The 23,078-nt window shown below is 40.9% G+C and overlaps 1 protein-coding gene across 1 annotated transcript in view; it reads right to left on the minus strand.

Moving 5' to 3' along the window:
* LOC103701662 (probable NAD kinase 1) overlaps positions 1-23,078 on the minus strand; it is a 53,215-nt gene that overhangs the window by 25,812 nt on the left and 4,325 nt on the right. Inside the window, exons 3-6 of the mRNA XM_008783811.4 lie at positions 21,136-21,255; positions 18,404-18,603; positions 6,845-6,958; positions 6,522-6,616 (exon numbers count right to left, since the gene is read on the minus strand). Coding sequence (XP_008782033.2) covers positions 6,522-6,616; positions 6,845-6,958; positions 18,404-18,603; positions 21,136-21,255 — 529 coding nt within the window. The remainder of the gene's footprint in view (positions 1-6,521; positions 6,617-6,844; positions 6,959-18,403; positions 18,604-21,135; positions 21,256-23,078) is intronic.

Here is a 23,078-nt window from a genome sequence, read left to right on the forward strand (position 1 = left end):
AGCCAATATTATAAGCCACAATATGTTCCGACATATGCTATGGCGGAATTAGTCGATCTTGTCTTTATGGCGGATGAATTGGCCCATCAATCTTTGCATAAAAATGTCGGGGTCTTCGAGGAACCTAACTTTGGGATTTCGGCCTATCAGAAGGAGGTTAAAGGCTATTTTATGGAATCCTCAAGATTTATGGATCAAGGCAAAGTGGAAATCTTACTAGCAAGTAGGAGATTATACCGAACCGAACCAGGAGTTGATACTTCGATCAAAATTGGATTGATGTTCGAGCTTGAAACTCACCATTTTAATTTGCGAAAGGTTGTTGTTAACAAGGTCGATGAGACCACCAACCAAGGTTCGCCGTACCGGTACCGAACCCCGTACCGGTGCCGCACTAGCATAAGCGTATCGAATGTCGGTACGGTACGGTACGCGGTACGTCAGGCGTACCGACACTGGCGTACCGATACCGGTATCCATCGGTACGGGTACGGTACGCCCGGTACCGACTTGTACCGATCGGTACAGCATACCATGCCACCAACACAATTGTTTGATGGTGGACTTGGTCACTTAACGAATGGGGGACATGTTACGAGTTACAATACTAGTCATCCCCATTATGAAGGTTAAGGGGCAACCCTCTCGATTGATGCCAAAAGATTTTCTCTAGTTAGTACATGTCCTAAGTCCAAATGCCTGAGGCAAACTTGGCGACGGGTCTTACCTTCAACAGATCCTCCCTAGTTTCTACCTATTGCTCAAGTTTGGGTCTTACCTCTACCAAATACTCCATGGTTTCTACTTGCTACTCAAGTTTAAGTTTTGCCACCACTAGATCCTCGATAATCTTCAAATTGACTAAGTTGAATGTTATCCAAGTCCAAAATTTGATTGATGGATGTGGTATCAGATACATCCCATCACCCTCCTAACCATCGGCTCATGGGATACAGAGGGTATTGTTTACGCCACATCCAAACTGACAACTATGATCTAAAGGTCGATACACTACGAGAGTTATAGGCCAAAACACCGAGGATGCATGCCGAAAGAATGCGGTGTAGATTGATAGAGGTGAGAGCTATCAACCCAGAAAGAAATCTTCGTGGAGTGAAGTCAAGGATCGTGGAGAATTATCAGTTACAACTAATGTCGGCGAAACCGACCCGAACCGACCGGTTCGGCCGGTTCCGCCCGTTTCGAACCATACTGGTGGCTCATCGGTATGGTTCGAGGTCAAAAAACAGGACGTGTTCCCGAAGTTGGAGAAGGAGAAGAAAAGAGAGAGCGAGTGGGGCAGGAAGGGAGAGGACGCCGGAGGAGGGCCGGCGGAGCCTGAAATAGGGGGTCGGCCACTTAAGCGGCCTTCTTCTCCGGCATTAGCCCCCTCGCGGCCTTCGCCGAGCTCCGCCGGTGGAGTCCTTCCCTGCTCTCTCTCTTTTCCTCTCTCATTTTGCCTCTCCCCCGTCTATTCGCTGTGCTGGTATGGGCCATTGGGCCCGTACCGAGTCGTCTCGAAGAACCGGTATGGGGTCCGGTATCAGTTCCTCTGACCTTGGTTACAACTATCCATGCGTGGAAAGAGTGGGGGCATTATACCTATCTAACCACTATCCAAAACATAGAGAAGTGGGGTAGTCACACACTCACACCCAATGTATGCTGAACCGACCGTTTCAGCCCGTACCGGACCGGTGCCGACAGCATATGAAATCGGTTCCAACCCCGGTCTGGTGCCGACATCATATGAAATCGGTTCCGACCTCATCTAGGTCAGAACCGATCAGTTCCATACTCGCACTGGTGCGAACCGACTCGGTTTGCATCGGTACGTCGGTGGAATCGACTTTGCCGTGCGCTGTCTTCCTTTCGGCCATAGCGCCAAGTGTTGTGGCCGAAAGTGGCATAGGGCCACACATTTTTCCAACAACACGTGGCTGTCCATTCAAATTAAAATTTTTCGCCAAGTGCAGCATACTACCTGAATCCCCAATTTCAGTACAAGAGTTGAATTGGTATAGATAATGAACTTCTAGATGCTCTGCATAATGTTATTTATAAGATGGAGCCTGATCCAAAAGTTGCTGTATCATGTATAGAAAAGGTAACTTTGATTTAATAGCATGTGTAAGTATATCGGATCTTCTATTATTAACATAGTACAATATGCTTCTTTTTCACCGACCAAACTATTTAGAAAGGACAACTACAGCTTTGGAAAGCGACCAGCTGTCATGAGCAAGACAACTATGAATTCAGGTACAATACAAATCAGCAAGATATTTTTGCAGCTGAATTATCTTCAACTATGAGGCCATCATATATGTAATTATCTTCAATATTTTTGCAGCTGAATAACGGATTCATTTGGCGGATCTACGAAAAATCTTAAACGGATAGCTATCCGAATCCTCTCCCAAACAGTCTCCTCGAGTGGATGTGAGTGCAACTGATCCACCTTCGCCCTTATCCACAACAAACAGAGAAACTGTTTGACACAAAAGCACCTCAACGACCTCGTTTATGTGCACTACAATCTGCGGTTGAAGCTAAAATGCATTCAGAAGGAAGTGGAGCTCAAGTATGCAGATCTCATCTATAGAACTTTTACAGATGATGATGATCCTATGCTCGGCTAGCTTGTGGGCCAGCAGTAGAAGCCCAAGCTTGACGAGCCAGGATCGTCTCCATGACCAGCCGGCTTCATAGCCAGCAAGGCTAGGGTCGATCCACAGCAATGGGCTGAGCGCACCATTCTACGCACTCCCACAGCTAATTAGCCACAGCCAGAGAGGAGCAAGTCACCACATGACTGGTACAACACACTCTCTCAGAGAGGAGCAAGTCACCACATGACTGGTACAGCACACTCTCTCAGAGAGGATTGAGAGATGCTCAGACGAGGATGCTCTGGTACCCAGTCGACTCGATCAGGAGGGCGTCGATCCCAGCAAATGAGAAAAGAAAAAGAAAGAGCCTCAATGGAGAGTGTTGAGGAGAAGACCTAGACCAGCAGCAATGAAGATTCTACTGGTCATGGATCTGCTAGCTATGGAGGGAGTGGAGGACAATATGGTACTACTTATGAGACAGCTGGAGGCAGATCTTCAATACACCGGTGAATCCCAATTTACGCATGCTATACAAGATAGAAACCACGGTAGGCCATCTGACAGACCCCGGTCGGATACCATTGTATATCGAAGACGGGCCCTTCGAGGTCGTTCAGGACAGGATGCAATTGTAGATGACCTTGCATGTGGAGTAGGATCCATAGATGTATCAAGTTCCAAATCTTTCTCTTATCCGCAACCTCAGGCAGCCTATGGATATGGTGCATCGGAGTCATCTTTTGGTAGCTACTACCCTGCGCAGCCTAGAGAATCTTACGGGTCGGATTTTGCTACCGGTATATTCCGATCGGCTCCTCTACAGCCATATTATCAACAACAGAACACCTATCAGAGCCAGAGCTTCAGCAAGAGATCCGAGAGTTCTTATAATCCAATACGCATTCCTCGAAAATTGAGCATACAAGACTACAACGCCGCTTGGTTAGAGGGATAGGTTGATCTGCCTCTTTATTATGCTGATGATCTGAATATCGACGAGAAGCATCGCCACTCAACCCGATTTTAGATATCTAAGAGTGCTTTAAATATATGTAATTGATTGTATCTTAATTTGAAGATATTTTATATTCTTCATCTCATTATTCAAATCATTTGGAAGTAATAAGATACATCATCTAGTTTAAACCTTAAACCTAAATATAGAAACATCAAAAAAAGATTCAAAAGTGAGAACTTCAAAAAAAAATGACGCCTCGAACCAGCCAAACTGATACAGTACCGGTTCGATTCGGAACGGCACCGGTACCGGTGCCCACCAGTACATCGGTACGGTCGGTATAGCGAACCTTGCCTTGTCACACCTACCCATACCACTACCCAAAATATAGAAGTGGTACAACTACTCAGGATACAAAAGCGGTGAAAAGAAGATAACTACCATGCATGACAATAGTGGTCCATGTAGTGCAAATCAACAAGGACAAGTGTCAAAGTTTAAGCAGTGACACCTATCCAAGTAGTTAATGGAAGCCACTTATAAATATCAAATTCTAATCCTAAGAAAAGAATCCTTTTGCCAAACAATAAAATCAGTTTACTTTTATCTTTAAGTTATCCTTGCTTTTATTATTAAAATACTTGATTTTAGTTTTCCAATAGGACTCTAATTTAGCAGTAGCAGCAGTAGTACTTCGATCATAGCTCCGGCAACACCTTATCTTTCCTTCTTTTGAACAGATGGTGTGATGATAGCGAAAGTTCTTGAAGATCAAGGCATATGGGCCCACGCTACTCATCATCATTCTTTCATTATCCTCTTTCCAGCTAATCTAACATAGATGGCACACCCACACATCTATCCAACTTAGCCATGAGATTAGTCAGCAGTCACCCTTCTTGCTACCACCCAAACGAGAGAAAAAGGGTGCCAACAAGCTTTCTGGCACATTCGTCTCCCTCCCAATGGTCGAAAAGAGAAGAGGCAAGCACATAGAGATTTCTTAATGTATATATATAGGTATGTATGTCTATGTGTATATGAATATGTAAACATATACACACATATACAAATATACATACTCCTTTATATGTATATGCATTTTGTGTATGTAAACAAAAATATAGATTGCTCAATTCCTCAGATTTCAAGAATTCAAATATTAGTGCCTTATTAAAAATAATAATACATATTTTACCTACAGCTATCAATTATTTTATTGTTTTGTCCTCTAGACATGTTACATTTAGTAGTATAAGTATCAACATTAGATTAATTACGTATAGTAAAAATAGTTCTAAAATTTGAGAACCCACATAAGAGCTATGTAGTTGGGATTTAAGTTCTACAATTGCTATTCTAACTAAATGAACTTAAATCCTTTTAATGGTTGCAATACCAATCAGTACCCATACTGGAAATGTGCTGGTACAGTGTTTGGTCATCGTACCAACAATCAATACCACCACCACCCCCCCATACTGAGTATCGATTCACTATCGGTACATGCAGTACAATTTGATTAGCGAACTATGATCCTTTTCAAGTGTCATATCAAGATAAACTGGATGGTTGGCTCAGTAGGATTAGATCCCATCATAATCAAACATGGTTAAACATGACAACAAATATCCACATTGGGTTTCGAATTATGCATGATTCGGATATATTTATGCTTTATTCACTATTGAGTTACAATTTTCTCTAATGTATGGAGGCAATCGAGAGAAGGGAGCCTGAAGTAAATGGTATTTATGATAAGAGCAAGGCCATGTCCACATGTGCAGCCCTATATGAACCAACGTGGCTAGGCTAGGCATGCATCAGCTAATCACACCATGCTTAAAGGCATGCATGCATGGCAGTGTACATGACAAGAAGTTTTCCTTTGGGAGGGGTATTCAAGTTAATATGCTCAGTTAGATGCAAAAGCAAGGTGATTCAGTTACTTTACATCGACTTACCAAATTCATTTTTCTTCCCATATTACATGCCATGAAAGAGTGTCACTTTTCTACCTTCAAAATGGTCCTATTCACTTTCTACCTTCCATGCAATAAAGGGTTTTTTTCATGCAAGACAAACAATGTCCATACTCCATATCCTTTTTGACCACTAAAATTTGTTACATCTAACAATAGATCTTTCCAACCTCCTTTACTGCCCAGTTTTTGTTCTTTAGGACTCCTCAAAAGGAAACTAAATCAGCCCAGTACATACACATAATAAAGGACTTGCAAGCCACGATAACTCCCCATAATTCAAATCCAGTTAGGGTTTCTGAAGGAGATATAACAATTAAACATTCAGCAGCTAAAACCTCCAAATTGGCACCCAAAATTCCTGTTAAAACCCCTAAAGAAATCTGATGACTTAAATGAAAAATATCCTAATAGAACTAAGAGCACAAAATAAAGCAAGCACCGAAGGGCAGTTAGTCCTTTTCAAATATGGGCTTCTTTAGACCAGTTAGGGCTAGCCATAAGTCCCTCTTTGAAGCCCCTTGCTGCATTAGCATTGTGGCTTTAAAACTTTTAGTGCAAAAGCAAATTAAACTACAAGTACTAGTGTATATGAGATAGAAATAATTAAATCAAGTGTGCAAATGAAAAACTAGTTTTGTTTATGACTCAACATAAGTTATCACCAGATCAATAATTTCCATTTGGAAGGATCACCAAGTTGCTTACACACATGAATGCACGTTATTTTCTCAAATAGATAATTTAATAGACTTAATAGATAACTAATGTTGTACAGCACTAAAGAGGAACAAAAGAAAAAAGACACTTTAAACTCATTCTGCGACTATAAGAATATTAATTTGAGAATTCCTAAATCTTTAAAAGACTCACCAATAACAAACAAACATCATAAGGAAAATTGGAAAAAAAATCCAACACTGCAGAAAGCCAGAAATAATAATACAACTATCTCAGCAAGCACACCTGACCATTTCGGCACATAGCAAACGAACAGAGGTAGAATTTGGTTTGGTCAAAATAAGCACGGTTTGTGGCTGGGATTCCCATTTCAGTAAAATCTGGATAAACATAGCTTCCGGTTAGTCACAAAATAAGACATAAAAATATCAGCAGCCAAATGTAACAATTACAAACACAGTACACTTCAAACTGCATGACATATCAGATTAACTAATAAGTAATAACACAAACTACAAACAGGAAGCAGAAATTTCGAAGAACAGTAATTTTATCTAGCTCAGTATGTTATAGTCCAAGTGAAAAGCCATGGTGCAAAGTAAATATACCTGAGTGCTGCTGCGCTCTGCAGTCGTTATGTTTCCCTTTTCAAAGGAGACAATGTCATGCTTGTGCTGACCACTTTTGTCTCCATTGCATCCCCATGAAAGCCTAAATGATGCCTGGTTTGTGTAAAACAGTCACACCTTATGATCACTTATATTAATTTTAGGAAGGTTATGAGCACTTTCAAACATAACTTAAATTGACCAGGAAGTAGACTACATCTAAATTTTTGTGAGTGGTAAAGTAAGCATTTATCAAAAATAAATAACAAGAATGAAATCTGGATCCCATAAAAAAAATCAATATGTCATAACTTCATACTTGACTCAAAGAAAACTCATGGAATTAAGCTTAGAAGCTAACAATAGCCTAATTTAAGGAAGTAACAAATATAAACATTCCACAAGCATCAATCTGCATTTCCTAAAGTTGGGTTTGACTTTACATATTTTACTTCCAATCTAAATCAAGCCCTTTGAAATGGAAAGCATGGTATGCCGTACCGGCCAGTACGTACCGGTCTGGCCTAAGACCGGTACTGGATCAGCGTGGAATCCAGTACCGATAGTTTATTGTTGAAGGACCGGTACGGGACCGGTTCGGGGCCGGTACGGGACTGGTCCGGGTCGCTACCGATATACCGACCGGTACCGGTACCGCGGACCTTAATGGAAAGTATCGAATATATTAGAAATTAGTTACCTTATCACAAAGTCCGCAATCTCGATACTGAGTATCTCGATACATTACCAGTTTGGTACGGTACAAGTCGGTATAATACAATATGCACCCCATTACCAAAATAGCTATCGAACTATTTTTCTCACTTTTTATTTTGATACGGGTCCGTATGCCTCAGTACAACAAGGTACAAGACAGTATGGGAGCTATATCGACCCGAATATGAGTTTCGTACTGGTTCCAACCCGGTACTGTATGGTACCACCTATACCGCACGGTTTAGGGTGGTACGGCAATCCGTGCTTTATCATGTATTCAGTGTGTTACATTAGATATAATATTGCACTGATAGTGACAAGCTACAAAATACTTCAGTAAGCCAATGTTTCTCCAACGAAAACCTTGCCTTTCTAGTCCATAATAATAATTAAGCCATGTCCTGGCAATTTGTGGTTGGCTTTACCAATGATAATTCATAAAACATTCCTATCTACCTCTAATGTTGTTTGAAAATTCCATCCATGTTCCCTTTTCTTCCTGAATCCTTCAATAAATACCAAAGTATCTCTATTTGCTAAAGCCCCTTATGATCTACACTTTACATGCCCATACCATCTCAGTCTATGCTTTACCCTTCATAGGTGCACCTCCTACAACTCTAATATACTCTTTCCTCACTCTATCCTTTCTAGTTTTGCCCCACATCCATCTTTGCATTTTAATTTTTTTTTGGCTATGTTCAATATTTTCTTAGACACTTTCCTAGCCATGACATAGCAACCTATCATTTTATAAATTCTTGCCTCAAATCCTCAAGGCATGTGTTGATGACATACTACCCACAAAAAAACCTGTACATTCATTGAACCAAATCTAATGCTAAGTGTGCTTCACAAGAATGAGAAAGAAAACGAAGAATTGGAATTAAATGAAATAGGAATGGAAAATAGGGAATTGGACGATTAGATAACAAAACATTATAATGTTATAATGGTCATTGTTTTACATTTTCACTGATTCATCCTAATAAAATAATATCTTTAAATTCAATAGTAACCAAATTATTCATTTTTACTGTATAGCACAATTTCCATTAGCAGCTTCATACCAGGCATATAATTCCCATTTTATACCATAAATGCTGCTATTTAGTTCATTTCAGAAAAAAGCCTTTGCAAAAGAGGTGCTGCACGCAAGAGCTCAAGCATACCAAAAAGTGGAATTCTTTTAAGGAACTTCGACAAAGTGGCCCAAAAAACAGAGACAATAAGCAAAATTATTACTACAAATGGAAGAAAACCTACTATAGCGGGTCATGTTTCTTAATGCTGAAACAGTTGCAAGCATAAGACTTAGTAAATTTGAAATCCCTTTCACGATGAAACAGGAGTAAGCATACCGAACTTTTGTTGCAGCCATCCAGATAAAGAGATAGTCTGGTAAAGGCCTATAAGGAGGAAGCAAGTAGTACTGTAGTACTGCATCAAATTTGCTTCAACTACTGGTTGTAGATAACTCTGTTGAACCTAACTTTCATCTGCTGCTGGTGAAAACCCATTCATGAGCATTGGCAGCAGACTATTGCCTTTGGTTTCTATTGTATCGCTGTGCCAGATTGTCTACACCTTTCAGTATCTAATAGCGTGGTCTCTCATTAGATCTATCAATTGCATCAGCAGATTTATGTCCCCTTTCTGTGGATACTGTGTACCGGTCTTCTCTGCTTAAACCATCAAGATATCACTTATTCTTCTTCCAGTCAGTGCAATTGGGTATTTGTGATGGGACCCTTTGGCGAATGTGATGTTACCTAGACACATGACACAGGCGTCAAGCGTCCAGGTGTCCAAAAGTGTCGAACACAGGATCTTCAAACGGCTGGACATGTGGACACACTCATATCATATAGACAACACTCATATCATACAGACATGTCCTTAAATATGTATGAATTTGTATATAATGAACAATTTATTGGATAAAGCAATTTCATAGAATTCGTAAATTCTTTGACAAATATTATGGTAGCATTTGGCATCACTTCCAGGTTTCAATTTTCAATTTCTTAAAAACTAAAATTGATTTCTACTTTTCTCTAAAAATTGAAAATCCAAACCTTTTTTTGATAGTCACTTTGTGCGGCAATGATAATGCAAACAACGGTGATGGTGTCAGTGGCCAATGGTTGACGGTGGTGGTCAGTGATGATAGCCAGTGGTCGCGGCGGCCAGCAACCAATAATTGATGGTGTGGCCGGTGACCGGAGGTGACCAGCAAGTCGTGGCAAGGGGTAACAGAGGCGCTAGCGGTGATGGCGATAAAGGTGGAGGTGGTGATCATGAGTCATTTTGATCTTTCAAAAAATTTGAAACCAGATTTTTTACTCCACAATTTCTAAAAGCCAAGACAGATTTTTCAACAATTAAAGACAAAAACTAGGTTCCAGAACACAATTTTTGCCTCAGTTTATATGTTTTTGAAAAAAAAATGAAGTTTGTCAACTGAATGCGTTGCCAAACAAGGCCCATGTTATACTTGAAACTTCTTGATATAGGTGTCAAAAGTTGATATATAGCCATGATATCATCAAGGTTTACTGATTTGGAGTGTCAAGCAGTGTCATGAAGTGTCTAGGTGGATAGAGTGTCCAGACATAAAAAAAAAAAATCCAGATTTTTGAAGTGTCTCTATAACACTGGTTGAACAATAATATACATGTTGATACTAACCATTTCGCCTCTTAGAACATATTCTGCTACTTATGTTGTAGACCCTTGTCCAAGGTATGCTATGCCAATACATGAACTCATAGCAATTGTCTGGCGTGGGGTGTTGTGCTGTTCCGGGCCCGTACCCACACAACCAGTGTAGGCGAGGGAGGGGAAAAGGGAGAAGGAAAGCGAGGAACAGAGAGAGGGAGAAGGAGGGAGAGGAATGAAGGGAGAGAGGGAGGGAGGAAGGGTGGGAGAGAGAGGGAAAGGGAAGGGGGGGAGAGAGGCTGAGAGAGCAGAAGAGAGGGCTTTCAAGCCCCCATCCCCGTTCACACGAAAAAAGGGCGCAGTCATGCCGGTCCACAAGCGTTCAGGACAATTCTACCTTCCATGCCCTTGTCTTTACATGATGCGCACACATTGACGCAAGTGGGACTGATAGGATCAGGATCTAATTGTATGGGGTTACAGCGCATGTAGAAGCAAAACGATAACCTAATTTGCATTGTGAAAGCATTAGGTCAAGGATGCATGCGAATAGGAGAAAATAAGAGTGCTTAATACGGTTAGGAATCATGGTATGTTGTACCGGTCGGTACCGGACGTACCGTACCCGTACCGATGGGTACCGGTATCGGTACGCCAATGTCGGTACGCCTGGCGTACCGCGTACTGTGCCGTACCAACACTCGGTACGCCTATACTAGTACGGCACCGGTACGGGGTTCGGTACCGGTACGGCGAACCTTGGTTAGGATAAATCCTATAGAACCCTAAAAAGACCTCTCCTGCCAACAAGGGAATTGAGATTTTCCAGAATTGCCCAAAAAATAATTACAATAAATTTGGATGCAAGAAAAATCGAATAAAAATAGAAAATTAGTTCAACTAAAAGGCTTTAAATCTAAACTAGAACTAGAACCAAAAACAAGAACTAGAAAGTAAACTAATCTAGGATAACTAGATGAATTCTCACTAACCGAAACCCTGGATCTAACCAAAGTCAAACACATCTTTACTAGATTTCCCTCATCTCCATCAACATAGATTCGCATAGAGCATAGGACCTTCTAGAGTCACACTGGAAGATAAATAATGTAATCTCAGGACTCTATCTTGTACATAGTTTATATTTTTTGTTGTTTCTGTGTTTTCCATCCAAAGTCATGTTTAGGCTTGGATTTTCAATTGAGTCATGTACTAGGACTGCCAAGCAAAAAGGATCCACCTAGGTGTGATAGAAAGCCTAACCCAACCACAAATCACTACACTTAAAGGCTTGAGTCTTGGCCTTTCTTCAATGCCCACAGCCATCACTCATCTCTAGAAACAGAGGAGGATGGGTGAAAGTCTTGGAAATAGAATTGTGCATGTTGAATGTATGGAAAAAAAGGAAGAAGGAAGTTAGAAAAGAGAAAAAAATTTAAAAAAAGTTACTGTTCACGTGAACAATAACCCGACCGGAGTTACTGTTCACATAACAGTAATAGGCGGTTGGACGGAAGATAAGGGCTATTGAGGAACTTGTTGGATAAGGATTAATGGAGAAGTTATAGAAACCGTTTTGGAAAATTTTAGAAAGATTGTTCAGTTGTTTTGGCGCTTATAAAAAGAAAGAATAGCAGCCATTAAAAAAAAAAAAAAACCTAGAAAGATGAGTGCCACCGTGGGCAAAGCTCTGAGAAATCCTTTTCTTCTACTTTCATCCTGCTTCTTGACCTGCTTCTTCTTGGAGCCACCTTCTCAACCCCGTCATCCTTCGTCTCGATGCCTAGGTGAAGCGCGGCCTGAAGATTCTCATTGGATTGGAGGAACCAAACTCGCAGAGCTAATTATCCGACTAGATCTATCGCTATCTTCTACCCAACCCTCGTTTCTTTATCTATCAATCATTATCTCTACCAATCAGCATTACCATCGTTGCCATCTATCACATCCTTGGAATCCGAGTTTACTAGCAATATTTTTTATTATTCTATCGTAGTTATTTTTAGTTTGCTATACTAGTTATATTTTATTAATTAGGCTTCATTAATAAGATATCTATTATGTTCTGTTTTATGTTCCCATACCTCTATGATGATTTTTGGGTTGAAGAGAATGTGCTGAAGTGTCTAATCAATTGCACCGTAATTGACTATTATGAAATCAGTCTACACCTATAGTAGTCGATTATAGGTTGCGCCAATCAAGGTGCCTTTGAGTCACATGAAAATTGCAATGGAGTTGCACCATAGTAATTGGAGTCATAGTATTAATAACTCTCATAAAGATTACTCAAAAATTTCAATTCTATTCACCATGTTGCAAAGAGGGGGTTGTTTTGGGGGCATTTATAAGTATAAGTCACCATGTTGCTCCTTGGACACCTATAAATCAAGTGCCTCCACATATTCATGCACAACTAAGGTATGTCGTACTGGTCCGTACCGGCCTCCACAGATTCATGCACAACCAAGGTATGTCGTACCGGTCCATACCGGCCGGTACGAACCGATCCGGCCTGGGACCGATACCAGATCAGCATGAAATCCGGTACCGAAAACTTATCGTTGGCGAACCGGTACGTGGCCGGTACGAGACCGGTATGCGGAACCCCAAAATTCGGCCATTCAACGGGACCGGTACAGGCCGGTACAGGACCGGCACGGACCTGTACCGTACCGATCCAGGGCGCCACCGGTATCGGTACGGCAAACCTTGCGCACAACCATTAATTTTGGCTTCCCCAGTGTCGCACATGATGCTTTGGTGATACTCCTTTGGCCTTTGCACAAATCTTGAGGTAAGGATATTTATCAGCGTGCATAACTCATGCTTGCACACAACATACACAAACACAGGTCTGCAGCGACCCCTACACATGGATAGATATAGATTTATGTGTTTACATATAAGCATATCCATGTTGTCTTTTTATGATTATCTAATGATAGGTCGATACACATTAAGGTTTGTTGTACCCAAGGTCTGCTGAACCGACCTGTACCAATCGGTTCAGCCCGTACCGGACCGGTACATGCATCTAACCGGTGCGAACCGGCTCGGTTGGCACCGGTACATGTTCGAACCGGTGCGAACCGCTCGGTTCGCACCGGTATGAGCTGGAACTGGTGCGAACCGAGCCGGTTCGCACCGGTTCGGTGCTGGATTTTAGTGCCAGCGCTGTGGAACTTTGAAGTGCCACAGCGCTGGCCGGAGGCACTTTCAAAAGTGCCACACTGTGGCACTTTCAAAGTGCCGGTTTGTGCGGCACTTCAAATGAAAGTGCCACACTGCGGCACTTCGAAAGTGCCGGTGCGGCAGTTCGTGCGGCACTTCGAAAGTGCCGCACTGTGGCTCACAGTGGCACTTTTCAAAGTGCCACAGTGCCTCAAGCCCTCAACGGTTGGCTATAAAAGCCGACCGAATGCTAAAGCCAAATCCATCAGCTTAGGTGAAGGAAAGGCAGAGAGAAAGGAGGAGGAAAAGAAGAGAAAGGCAAAGACAAAGGCATGAAAAAAAATTAGAAGGGTCGGAGAGCGTCGTTTTTCTTGAAGAAAAATCCAGCAAAAACTAAATAAGGTAAAATTTCTTTCCCCTACATTGTTTTTTAATATTTCATTTAATTTGCTTAAAAAAATTAAGTCAAAAATTGCCAAAAAATAGGACATGATTCAATGATTCCATTTCGTCTTGAATTTTTTATATGTTGTCGATATATGGACGATGTTAATGGTGACATTAGCTTTGTTTTTACAGAATTTATATAATTTATAATTTAATTAAAAAATTAATTTTTAATTAAAAAATAAAAATTGAAAAAAAATAATGTGGTCGTAGGAATGGAGCCATCAAGGAGAGGGCAACCCCAAAAGCGTAATATTGGCTGGGAGCATGGAAAGATGCTCGGTGAACGGCACCAATTTCAGTGCAATTATTGCCACAAGTGCTTCAAAGGAGGAGGGGTAACCAGATTAAAGCAGCACTTAGCCAGTAATTCTCGTGAGATATCTGCATGCTCGGAGTGCCCACCGAGCACCCGTCAGCTGATGAGGAAAAATCTCGCTGAGATCAAAGCAGCCAAGGAGAGGGCTGCCAAGCAGAAAGCGGAGGTGGAACGCCAAGCTGCAGAAGCACCTTCCTATCACTTGATGGAGTCACAGAAGGTCGAGGGTCCAGATGAGGAGGAGGCATAGATCCAGGCTACCATGCGGGCGAGTCTGGATGATTGGTGGCAGCAGGAGGAGGTGGCGAGGCATCGGCTCGATTTGGGCCCTCGTTTTTCGAGTCGGGCGCCGGTTCTGGTGGAAGCAGACAAGATCCAAAGTTTCAAAGGACAACCTCAGTCAGGAAGGGCGAGGGCAGAGGACGTAGCCGAATTGCATCTATCCTGGGTGGTTTTGGTGGCCGAAAGAAGTCTTCCGGAGGGATCCACCAGGTGCGTCAATCCATGACGTAGATCCGCATGCCTTCCCCAAGAGAGATTCGAAGCAGCAAAGGGTAGACACAATGTGGAAGAAGGAGAAGAAGAAGGATATGTGGCGAGCTATTGGATCCTGGTTCCACTTCAGCTGCATTCCAGCGAATGCTGCAGACAATACAAACTACAAGTCTGCCATTTCTGCCATACAGTCTGCCGGTCCCGGTGTCGATCCTCCAGGCCCGAAGGACATCTACGATGAGCTTCTTGACAACAATAAGGAGGAGCTAGAGAATTGGATTGGCTCATATAAGAGCAAGTGGCCCACATATGGGCTCACTCTGATGTGTGATGGTTGGACCGGTCCGACAAAGCGGGCCATCATCAACTTTCTGACATACTGTGATACGAAGACCTTCTTCCACAAGTCAGTTGATGCTTCGGATAAGGTGCACAACGCCTCATACATCCTCAAACTTATGGAGGAGGTGATTGATCAGATTGGAGAGGAGAATATCGTGCAGATCGTCACTGATAACGGGCCGCAATATAAGTTGGTCGGGCAGGTCTTGATGGAGCGGCGACCACAAATTTTCTGGACCCCATATGCTGCACATTGCATCGACCTCATCTTGATGGACATTGAAAAGATCCGTAGGGTGCAACATATGGTGGAGATAGCCCAACGCATCACCAGGTATATTTATAGCCATACTTGGGTTCTTTCATTAATGAGAAAGTATGCAGGGGGAGAAATTCTTAGACCAGGAGTCACACGGTTTGCTATGAATTACATTGCACTTGATAGCCTTATCGAAAAGAAAGAAGCCCTACGTCAAATGTTTGTCAGTCCCGAGAGGCAGGAAAGTAGATATGCCCAGGCCGGCACTGAAGAAAGTAGAATGGAAGACTTGGTAAACAGGCAGTCATTCTGGCAGCGGGCCAATGCGATAGTCAAGGCTATCAAACCATTATATCAAGTGCTGCGGGCCATGGATAGCGAGAGGTACCCCCAGATGGGCTTTTTTATCACATGATGGAGAAGGCAAAGGCTCAGATCATGGAGGCAGATGTAGCCCATGCCCAGGAGTACATCGACATCATTGAGCAGCGGTGGGGAGCCCAAATGGATAGGGAATTGCATCTAGCAGGTAAGCGATAATATTGATAATTATACTGATTGATATATTTGTATAATTATACTAAGATGGTATCATCTATGTGCAGCATACTATCTGAATCCCCGATTTCAGTACGAGAGTGGAATTGGTATGGATGATGAACTTCTTCATGCTCTGCGTAATGTTATTTATAAGATGGAGCCTGATCTAGAAGTCGCCGCGTCATGTATAGAAGAGGTACCTGTGATTTAGTAACATATGTAATTATCTTCAATATTTTTGCAGCTGAATGGTGGATTCATTTTGGCGGATCCGCCAAAAATCTTAAGCGGATAGCTATCCGGATCCTCTCCCAAACGGTCTCCTCGAGTGGCTGTGAGCGCAATTGGTCCACCTTCGGCCTCATCCACAGCAAACAGAGGAACCGTTTGACACAAAAGCGCCTCAACAACCTAGTTTATGTGCACTACAATCTGCGGTTGAGGCTAAAATGCATTCAGGAGGAAGTGGAGCTCAAGTATGCAGATCCCATCTATAGGACTTTTACAGATGATAATGATAATCCTATGCTCGACTGGCTTGCGGCCCAGCAGCACGAGCCCGAGCTTGATGAGCCAGGATCGCCTCGACGACCAGCCAGCATCATAGCCACCAAGGCTATGGTCGATCCACAGCAATGGGCTGAGCGCAACATTCCACGCACTCCTACAGCTGATATGACGTGGCTAGAGGGGAGCCAGTCACCGCATGACTGGTACGATGCTTCAGTTCAGAGAGATGATCCTCTCATGCGAGGACGAGGACGCTCTAGTATCCAGTCGACTTGATCAGGAGGACGTCAATCCCAGCAAAGAAGAAAAGGAAAGGAAAGGGCCCCAATGGAGAGTGTCAAGGAGGAGACTTGGACCAACAGCGATGAAGGTTCTAGTGGTGATGAATCTACTAACCATGGAGAAAGTGGAGGACAGTATGGTACTACTTATGAGACACAGCCGGAGGAAGATTTTCGATACACCGGTGAGTCTCAGTTTACGCATGCTACACAAGATACGGATCACGGTAGGCCGTCTGATATAGGCCGGTCGGATACCATTGCATATCGAAGAAGAGCTCCTCGAGGTCGTTCAAGAGGCCAGGATGCAGCTGTAGATGACCTCCCATGTGGAGTCGGATCCATTGATGTATCAAGTTCCGAGTCTTCCTATTATCCGGGGCCTCAGCCAGCCTATGGATATGGTGCATCGGAGTCATCTTCCGGTGGCTACTACCCTGCGCAGCCTGAAGGGTCTTACGGGTCGGATTTTGGTGCTGGCATATTCCATATGGGCTCCTTATCAAGACACCTCTCAGAGCCAGAGCTTCAGCGAGAGATCCGAGAGTTCTTATGACCCGACGCGCATTCCTCGAGGATTGAGCATATAAGACTACAATGCCGCTTGGTTAGAGGGATGGGTTGATCTGCTTCCATATTATGCTGATGATCCAGATATTGACGAGAAGCATCGCCACTCGACCCGATTTTAGATATACGAGAGTGCTTTAATGTATGTAATTGATTGTATCTTAATTTGAAAATATTTTATGTTCTTCATCTCATTATTTGAACAATTTGGAAGTAATAAGTTACATCATCTAGTTTTAACCTTAAACCTAAATATAAAAACATCAAAAAAAATCCAAAAGTGAAAGAACTCTAAAAAAAACGACGATGGGGTCGAAACCAGGCCGAATGTGCCCTATCGGTACGGTATCGGTTCGGCACCAGTACCGTACCGTTATCGGAGCCGACCGGTACGTCGGTACCATCGGTACTGCGAACCTTGGTTGTACCAATACCTTATTGGTACAATATGGTTCAATACAGTACAACCCCATATCGACACATGGTACGCTATTGAAGAAGAGATAGCAATTGTGTGATACATTGGTACAATACTTTATCAAGGCCCATTATCACACAGGTACAATACGATATGCCTGGTACCAAGTAAGACAAAACAAGACATACTATCATATATGGAATCAAGGTTCGCCGTACCGGTACCGAACCCCGTACCGGTGCCGCATTAGTATAGGCGTACTGAGTGTCGGTACGGTACCATACGTTCGGTAATGACCGTACCGACATTGGTGTACCGATACCGGTGCCCATCGGTACAGGTACGGTACGCTCGGTACCGATCGGTACAGCGAACCTTGTATGGAATAGCCTTAAATAGTTCAAAATTAAGCATGCAATACAAATAGTAATTAAAAGAAACTCCCTTATTTTCTTATTTACCATCTCTTTAGCTGTTTAGCATACTATTTTGAACTTCGTAAGGAAAGACTCACCAGTCACCAGTCTTTACAATTCTAACAAAACATATAAGAAAATGGTGCTAGATATCTTTTCTCAAATGGCATAATAATGTAAATTATATTTGATTGAAATCATGACAAATTATTGATGTCTCGCAGAAATTTCTACATGAAAGTTGTCATGCAGCAAAATTTACCTATAATTGAAAAATAGTTGTAAAATAATAGCAGAGACTCATAACAAATAATTAGAATGACCATGGATAAGGAAATATTAAAGGTAGAAAGCTTAAAGAAGCTAAGCTAAGAGAAAAAGTGAAGAACCACAAAATATCCCAAACTTACCTTTCTCGCAACCCTTCTGCCAGCTAATTTGGAGTTTGCATTCATGTCTTCATCCCTAAGAATCTCGTGCGAACAAATGCCATGCTTTCCGCAACATTTTTCACTTTGTTCCATGGTGGGATTTTGTACCATTAATTGACTGGATGAATTGTCCAGCTTTAAATCTTTAGAAAGATTATGACAACCTTCCAATGATAGTGCTACAAGACAAGGAAGGAACCATTTACATGTTAATGGGTGCTCCTGATAACGGCAAAAAAACAGGACTATACTAAATGGAAACATTGTATCGCTCAAATAGCATATCAGAACTTAAATGTCGTTCTTGTCATGTGGACTGTTCTTCACAGTTTTTCGATATAGCAAAGACATAAATATCCCGACCTCCCTACAATAATGTGGTTGGAAAGAGATCATACCCATAAACTGTAACTACAAAGATATGATATTAAAGAAAGAAAAGGCAATAGTGAAATACATAGGATGCTCACTTCAACATGTTTGCCTATATCAGTTTGATCCAAACTTCATACATAAATAGATAGTTGTTTTGCCTTCACAATTAAAAAGATCAATGCATGATAAATGCATCTTGACTAATTCCTTAATAAGGTAATAATAACCCCAATAGCCTGAGGCAGTTATCTAGTCAGCCTTTGGGTGGAATGTAACCATACATTTTTTAATAAATCATGAAATGAGACAGTGGGATTAAACTCATACATCACAGGGGCAAAGAGATGGATCAATTGCTCCTCCTTGTCCATCACTTAAGGTTTGGCCACAGGAATGTCCTCCTGGGAACCTGCCACTCTCAATAGTCCATAAAGTGATAAAAAGTTTAAGGACGCATTTACATCTCTCCATACATAAAAAGGCCCATAGTCCCCTGGGATAAGATAGGTAGTATATCAAATTTATAACTGAATTAATGAACCACAACAGTACAAATCTGACCACATAAAACATTTAAAAAATAATTGCTACTATTTATACATGATAGAAAACAATTATTAGTACTTTTTAGTATCTACAGTATTGTATATTTGATCAACGCTCTAACCTTATGTGGACATTCGCAAGTGAAAGATCCCCTGATCTACATCTAATTTGCATCCAAAAACAACTCAGTCACCTCAATGTGTTCCAATTATAAATAGAAGCCACTTACAAAGCACAGCCCCAGAGACTACAGTGAACCTTCAATATAGTTGCTTGATTGCTTCTATTGTTAGTTTCATCTTGATTGATTCTCAAGTTTTCAGCATAAGATAGAACAATGCATCGTTCTAAAATTATGGTTCAAGAAATATGCAGTCTACCTCTTTTGACATTTTTACTACAACACTATATGCCTAGCCTTATCCACAACTATAAACATTTCAAGTATAAGGAATCAAAAGACTATCCCTCCATGTATACTATGCAAAATGGGACCTCGATGGCCTCTCATGTTAGTGCTCAAACGGACCCATAATCATGAATGCCTTTAATGACGTCTCCCAATGCTTCTGGTTTGAGATTAAGAACATTCTGGAATTGCCCAAAATTTTCAGATTTTGGGAAAATAAGAAACCTAAGAACAGCTCTATGGTTGAGCATTATTGCCATAACAGACAAGTGAACACCTAAGACTTTTATACTCTTGAAATATTTTAGAATCAAATGAATGACAGCCCATTTTTCATTTTCTCTAATTGGCACTCCTAAGATCTAGCAAAAAAAGGGTTATCTATCCACATATGCACTATTCAGTTGACATCTCTATCGCCCCTCTGTCATTAGATAATGGTGCAATTGCATGTGCAGGTATATTGCAAAGAGGCAAAATGATCAAGACCATCTGGTTCTCACTAACAAGGGAAGAGAACAACTTCAAAGTGGTGGGCTATCATATGAAACCACAAGCAGTATTTTGAAACCAGTGCCTCTTGTCGTGATAATTCAGGTACTTGAATTGGCAGTTGGCAAGCATATTAGATGATGTATAATGTGAACATTATAGTGTGCAGACATAGCCTCAAGCCCTTTGTATAAGTTGACATAGTTTCAACAACAAAGATGAGAAAGTGAGAAAGAGTGAAAGAGAGAGAGCACTAGTCTAGGCTACAGTTGAGTGGATCTCCACTCAAATCCGATCGGGTCTAAATTGAATGATGAGAGCCGGCATCGATAATCCAAACTGTTGGATGTGATCTACTACCTTTAAATTGCTTACATACCAAAAATGTGATTTGGAGACGACTAGCCTATGTATCAAGTGGTCCAAAAATAGACAGTCTAAATAACACTAAATTATAGATTTTTTTTTTTAATCACTTGATGCATAGGTTACGGGTCTCCAAATCACATGATTTTTTATATGTAAGTAGTTTAAATATAGTAGATCATATCCAACTACTTGGATCATTAATTTGGGATCTCCATTGTCCTATGTATATCTCACCAGATCTGAGTGGAGATCTACTCAAGTGTAGCCAAGTCCAACTATACACACACACACACACATATATATATAATTACAAAGCCGGTAGTTAGATACATCTAAAAAACACATGTTTCTTTGGTGTAGAAAGTATAAAAAGAAATGAATTGTAAAAAAAGTTCCCATAGAGATTACACATTTATCTTGACTATATATATATATATATATATATATATATATATATATATATATATATATATATATATATATATATATATAAGGAGTATTTCCTGGATCAATAAGTTACCTTTATTCCTAAGCTGCAGGTTGTGCGCTCTCTCCAATTCATATTTACGCTTCCATTCAGCTGCCTCTGCTTGAGCAGCAGCCTTTCCTTCTGCAACGCGTCTTAATGCCTTTGCAACAGCTAACCATTACAAAATTGCATAAGTCATAGAACAGATATATAGATAAATACAGGCAACCAAACACAGCCAGCACATTATAAATAAATAGATAGATAGATAGATAAAGGATCAAATGGGAAGGTAAATGTTGTATAAAATAATTCAAGAGATTCCATTTTCAAACTCGATATGAAAAGCAACAACAAGGATATACAAGATAAAGAAAATATTCAAGCTTCTCGGAATCGCAGAAATCTTCAAAAATAACAGACTTGGAAAAACAGTATGGCCTATTATCAAAGATAAGTACCAACAACATGAGACCTTTTAGATCCTCTTCAGCAAAGCAAAGATGTAATTTTTTTAAAGCCACGGACTGTATGCTTCTTTTGCATATCAATGATAAAACCAATCCTTTTATCTGAACTGGAAAAAAAGTTGTTAGATTAAACATATAAATTTATGATAATAATGGATTTCATCTAGATTAAAGTCTAGAGTAATTGGCTAATTATTTTTATTTTTTTATTTTCTGCTGTTATTAGTTATATCAGAGAAGCAAAAATGGTTTAGAATATAATATTTGCGATATATGTTTTGCTTTCCCTTCCAAAGCCAAACTTGATATAGACTTGTTTGCAAGGATCGCCGAACCGGTACCGGTAGGCCACTGGACCGGTTCGGTACCGGTTCAGACCCGTTCGGACCGGTACCGAACCGGTCGCCTTAACACAGCGCGCGCATCTAGTACCGGCCGATTCCGGCCAGTTCATGGGGCCGGAACCGTTTTTTAACGCTGAACCGACCGGTTCGGTACGGGCTGAATTGGTTGGTACATTCCTTGCTTGTTTGTCTTAGGAATTGATTTTCACACAAGTCAAAGGGTAAATGTTAGGAAAACATGAAATATCTACTAAATTTTCTGTTCTCGATCAAGCCAATCTAATGGAAGTAACATCAGAACATCTTGATCCCATTAATCCCTTGAAGTGCCAATAGACATGCATTACACAGCATGCTGCATACTGTGTCAGTGCCTTGCTAGCATATGACACTAGCATGGTACTGGACCTACTGGTCATGTGTTAGTTCTTGGCAAGCACTAATGCCAATATGCCTCAATCCATGCTTTTCCGATTCAGTTGGAATAACCAATGATATATAAAAAATTGATCTAGGACCAACACTCATAGCCAAGCACTATAAAGAAAACTCACACTTATGAATCATATTATGAACAAGAAAATCGTGTGTTTAATTAAAATAATATCCTACTCACTTTTAGTTCAGATCCGATAACAATTCAATTGCATGTGTGCACTAATAGCACAAACATGCTACAAATTTTTCTTCTGAAAATTATTTATGTATTATTTTTAATAACTAGTTTATTCTGAAAAATATAGTTTCATGAAAATATATATTAAAAAATATTGTTGCATGTTGATCCATAATCTTCAACATATCCAAATTTCATGCCAAATGAAACCCTGCTATCTAGGCTGGTACCAGGTGACCCGGCTAGCAAACCAGGCTGATCCCAACTAACTCCACCTGAGATAGATGAGACATCCCAAGTTATAAAAAAAATGGTGTCCTAAGGGTGTCCTGGTTTCCATTCTCTTAGTGGAACGGTATGATACCAGCAAGACAGACAGGTACCATTGAGATTGGAATCCTTGCATATCATGTTATTATACAGATTTGATCCTCCATATCAGATCTCATGAATAATATGGCAAGTATAGCCAACATTATTTTATTCAACTAAATACCTTCTTTTTACGTATTCACGAGACTTGCAATATAAATCATATTGCTGGTGCAAATGATTGAATTGCTA

The sequence above is a fragment of the Phoenix dactylifera genome, chromosome 13, assembly GCF_009389715.1.
Source record: "Phoenix dactylifera cultivar Barhee BC4 chromosome 13, palm_55x_up_171113_PBpolish2nd_filt_p, whole genome shotgun sequence".
Taxonomy (NCBI): domain Eukaryota; kingdom Viridiplantae; phylum Streptophyta; class Magnoliopsida; order Arecales; family Arecaceae; genus Phoenix; species Phoenix dactylifera.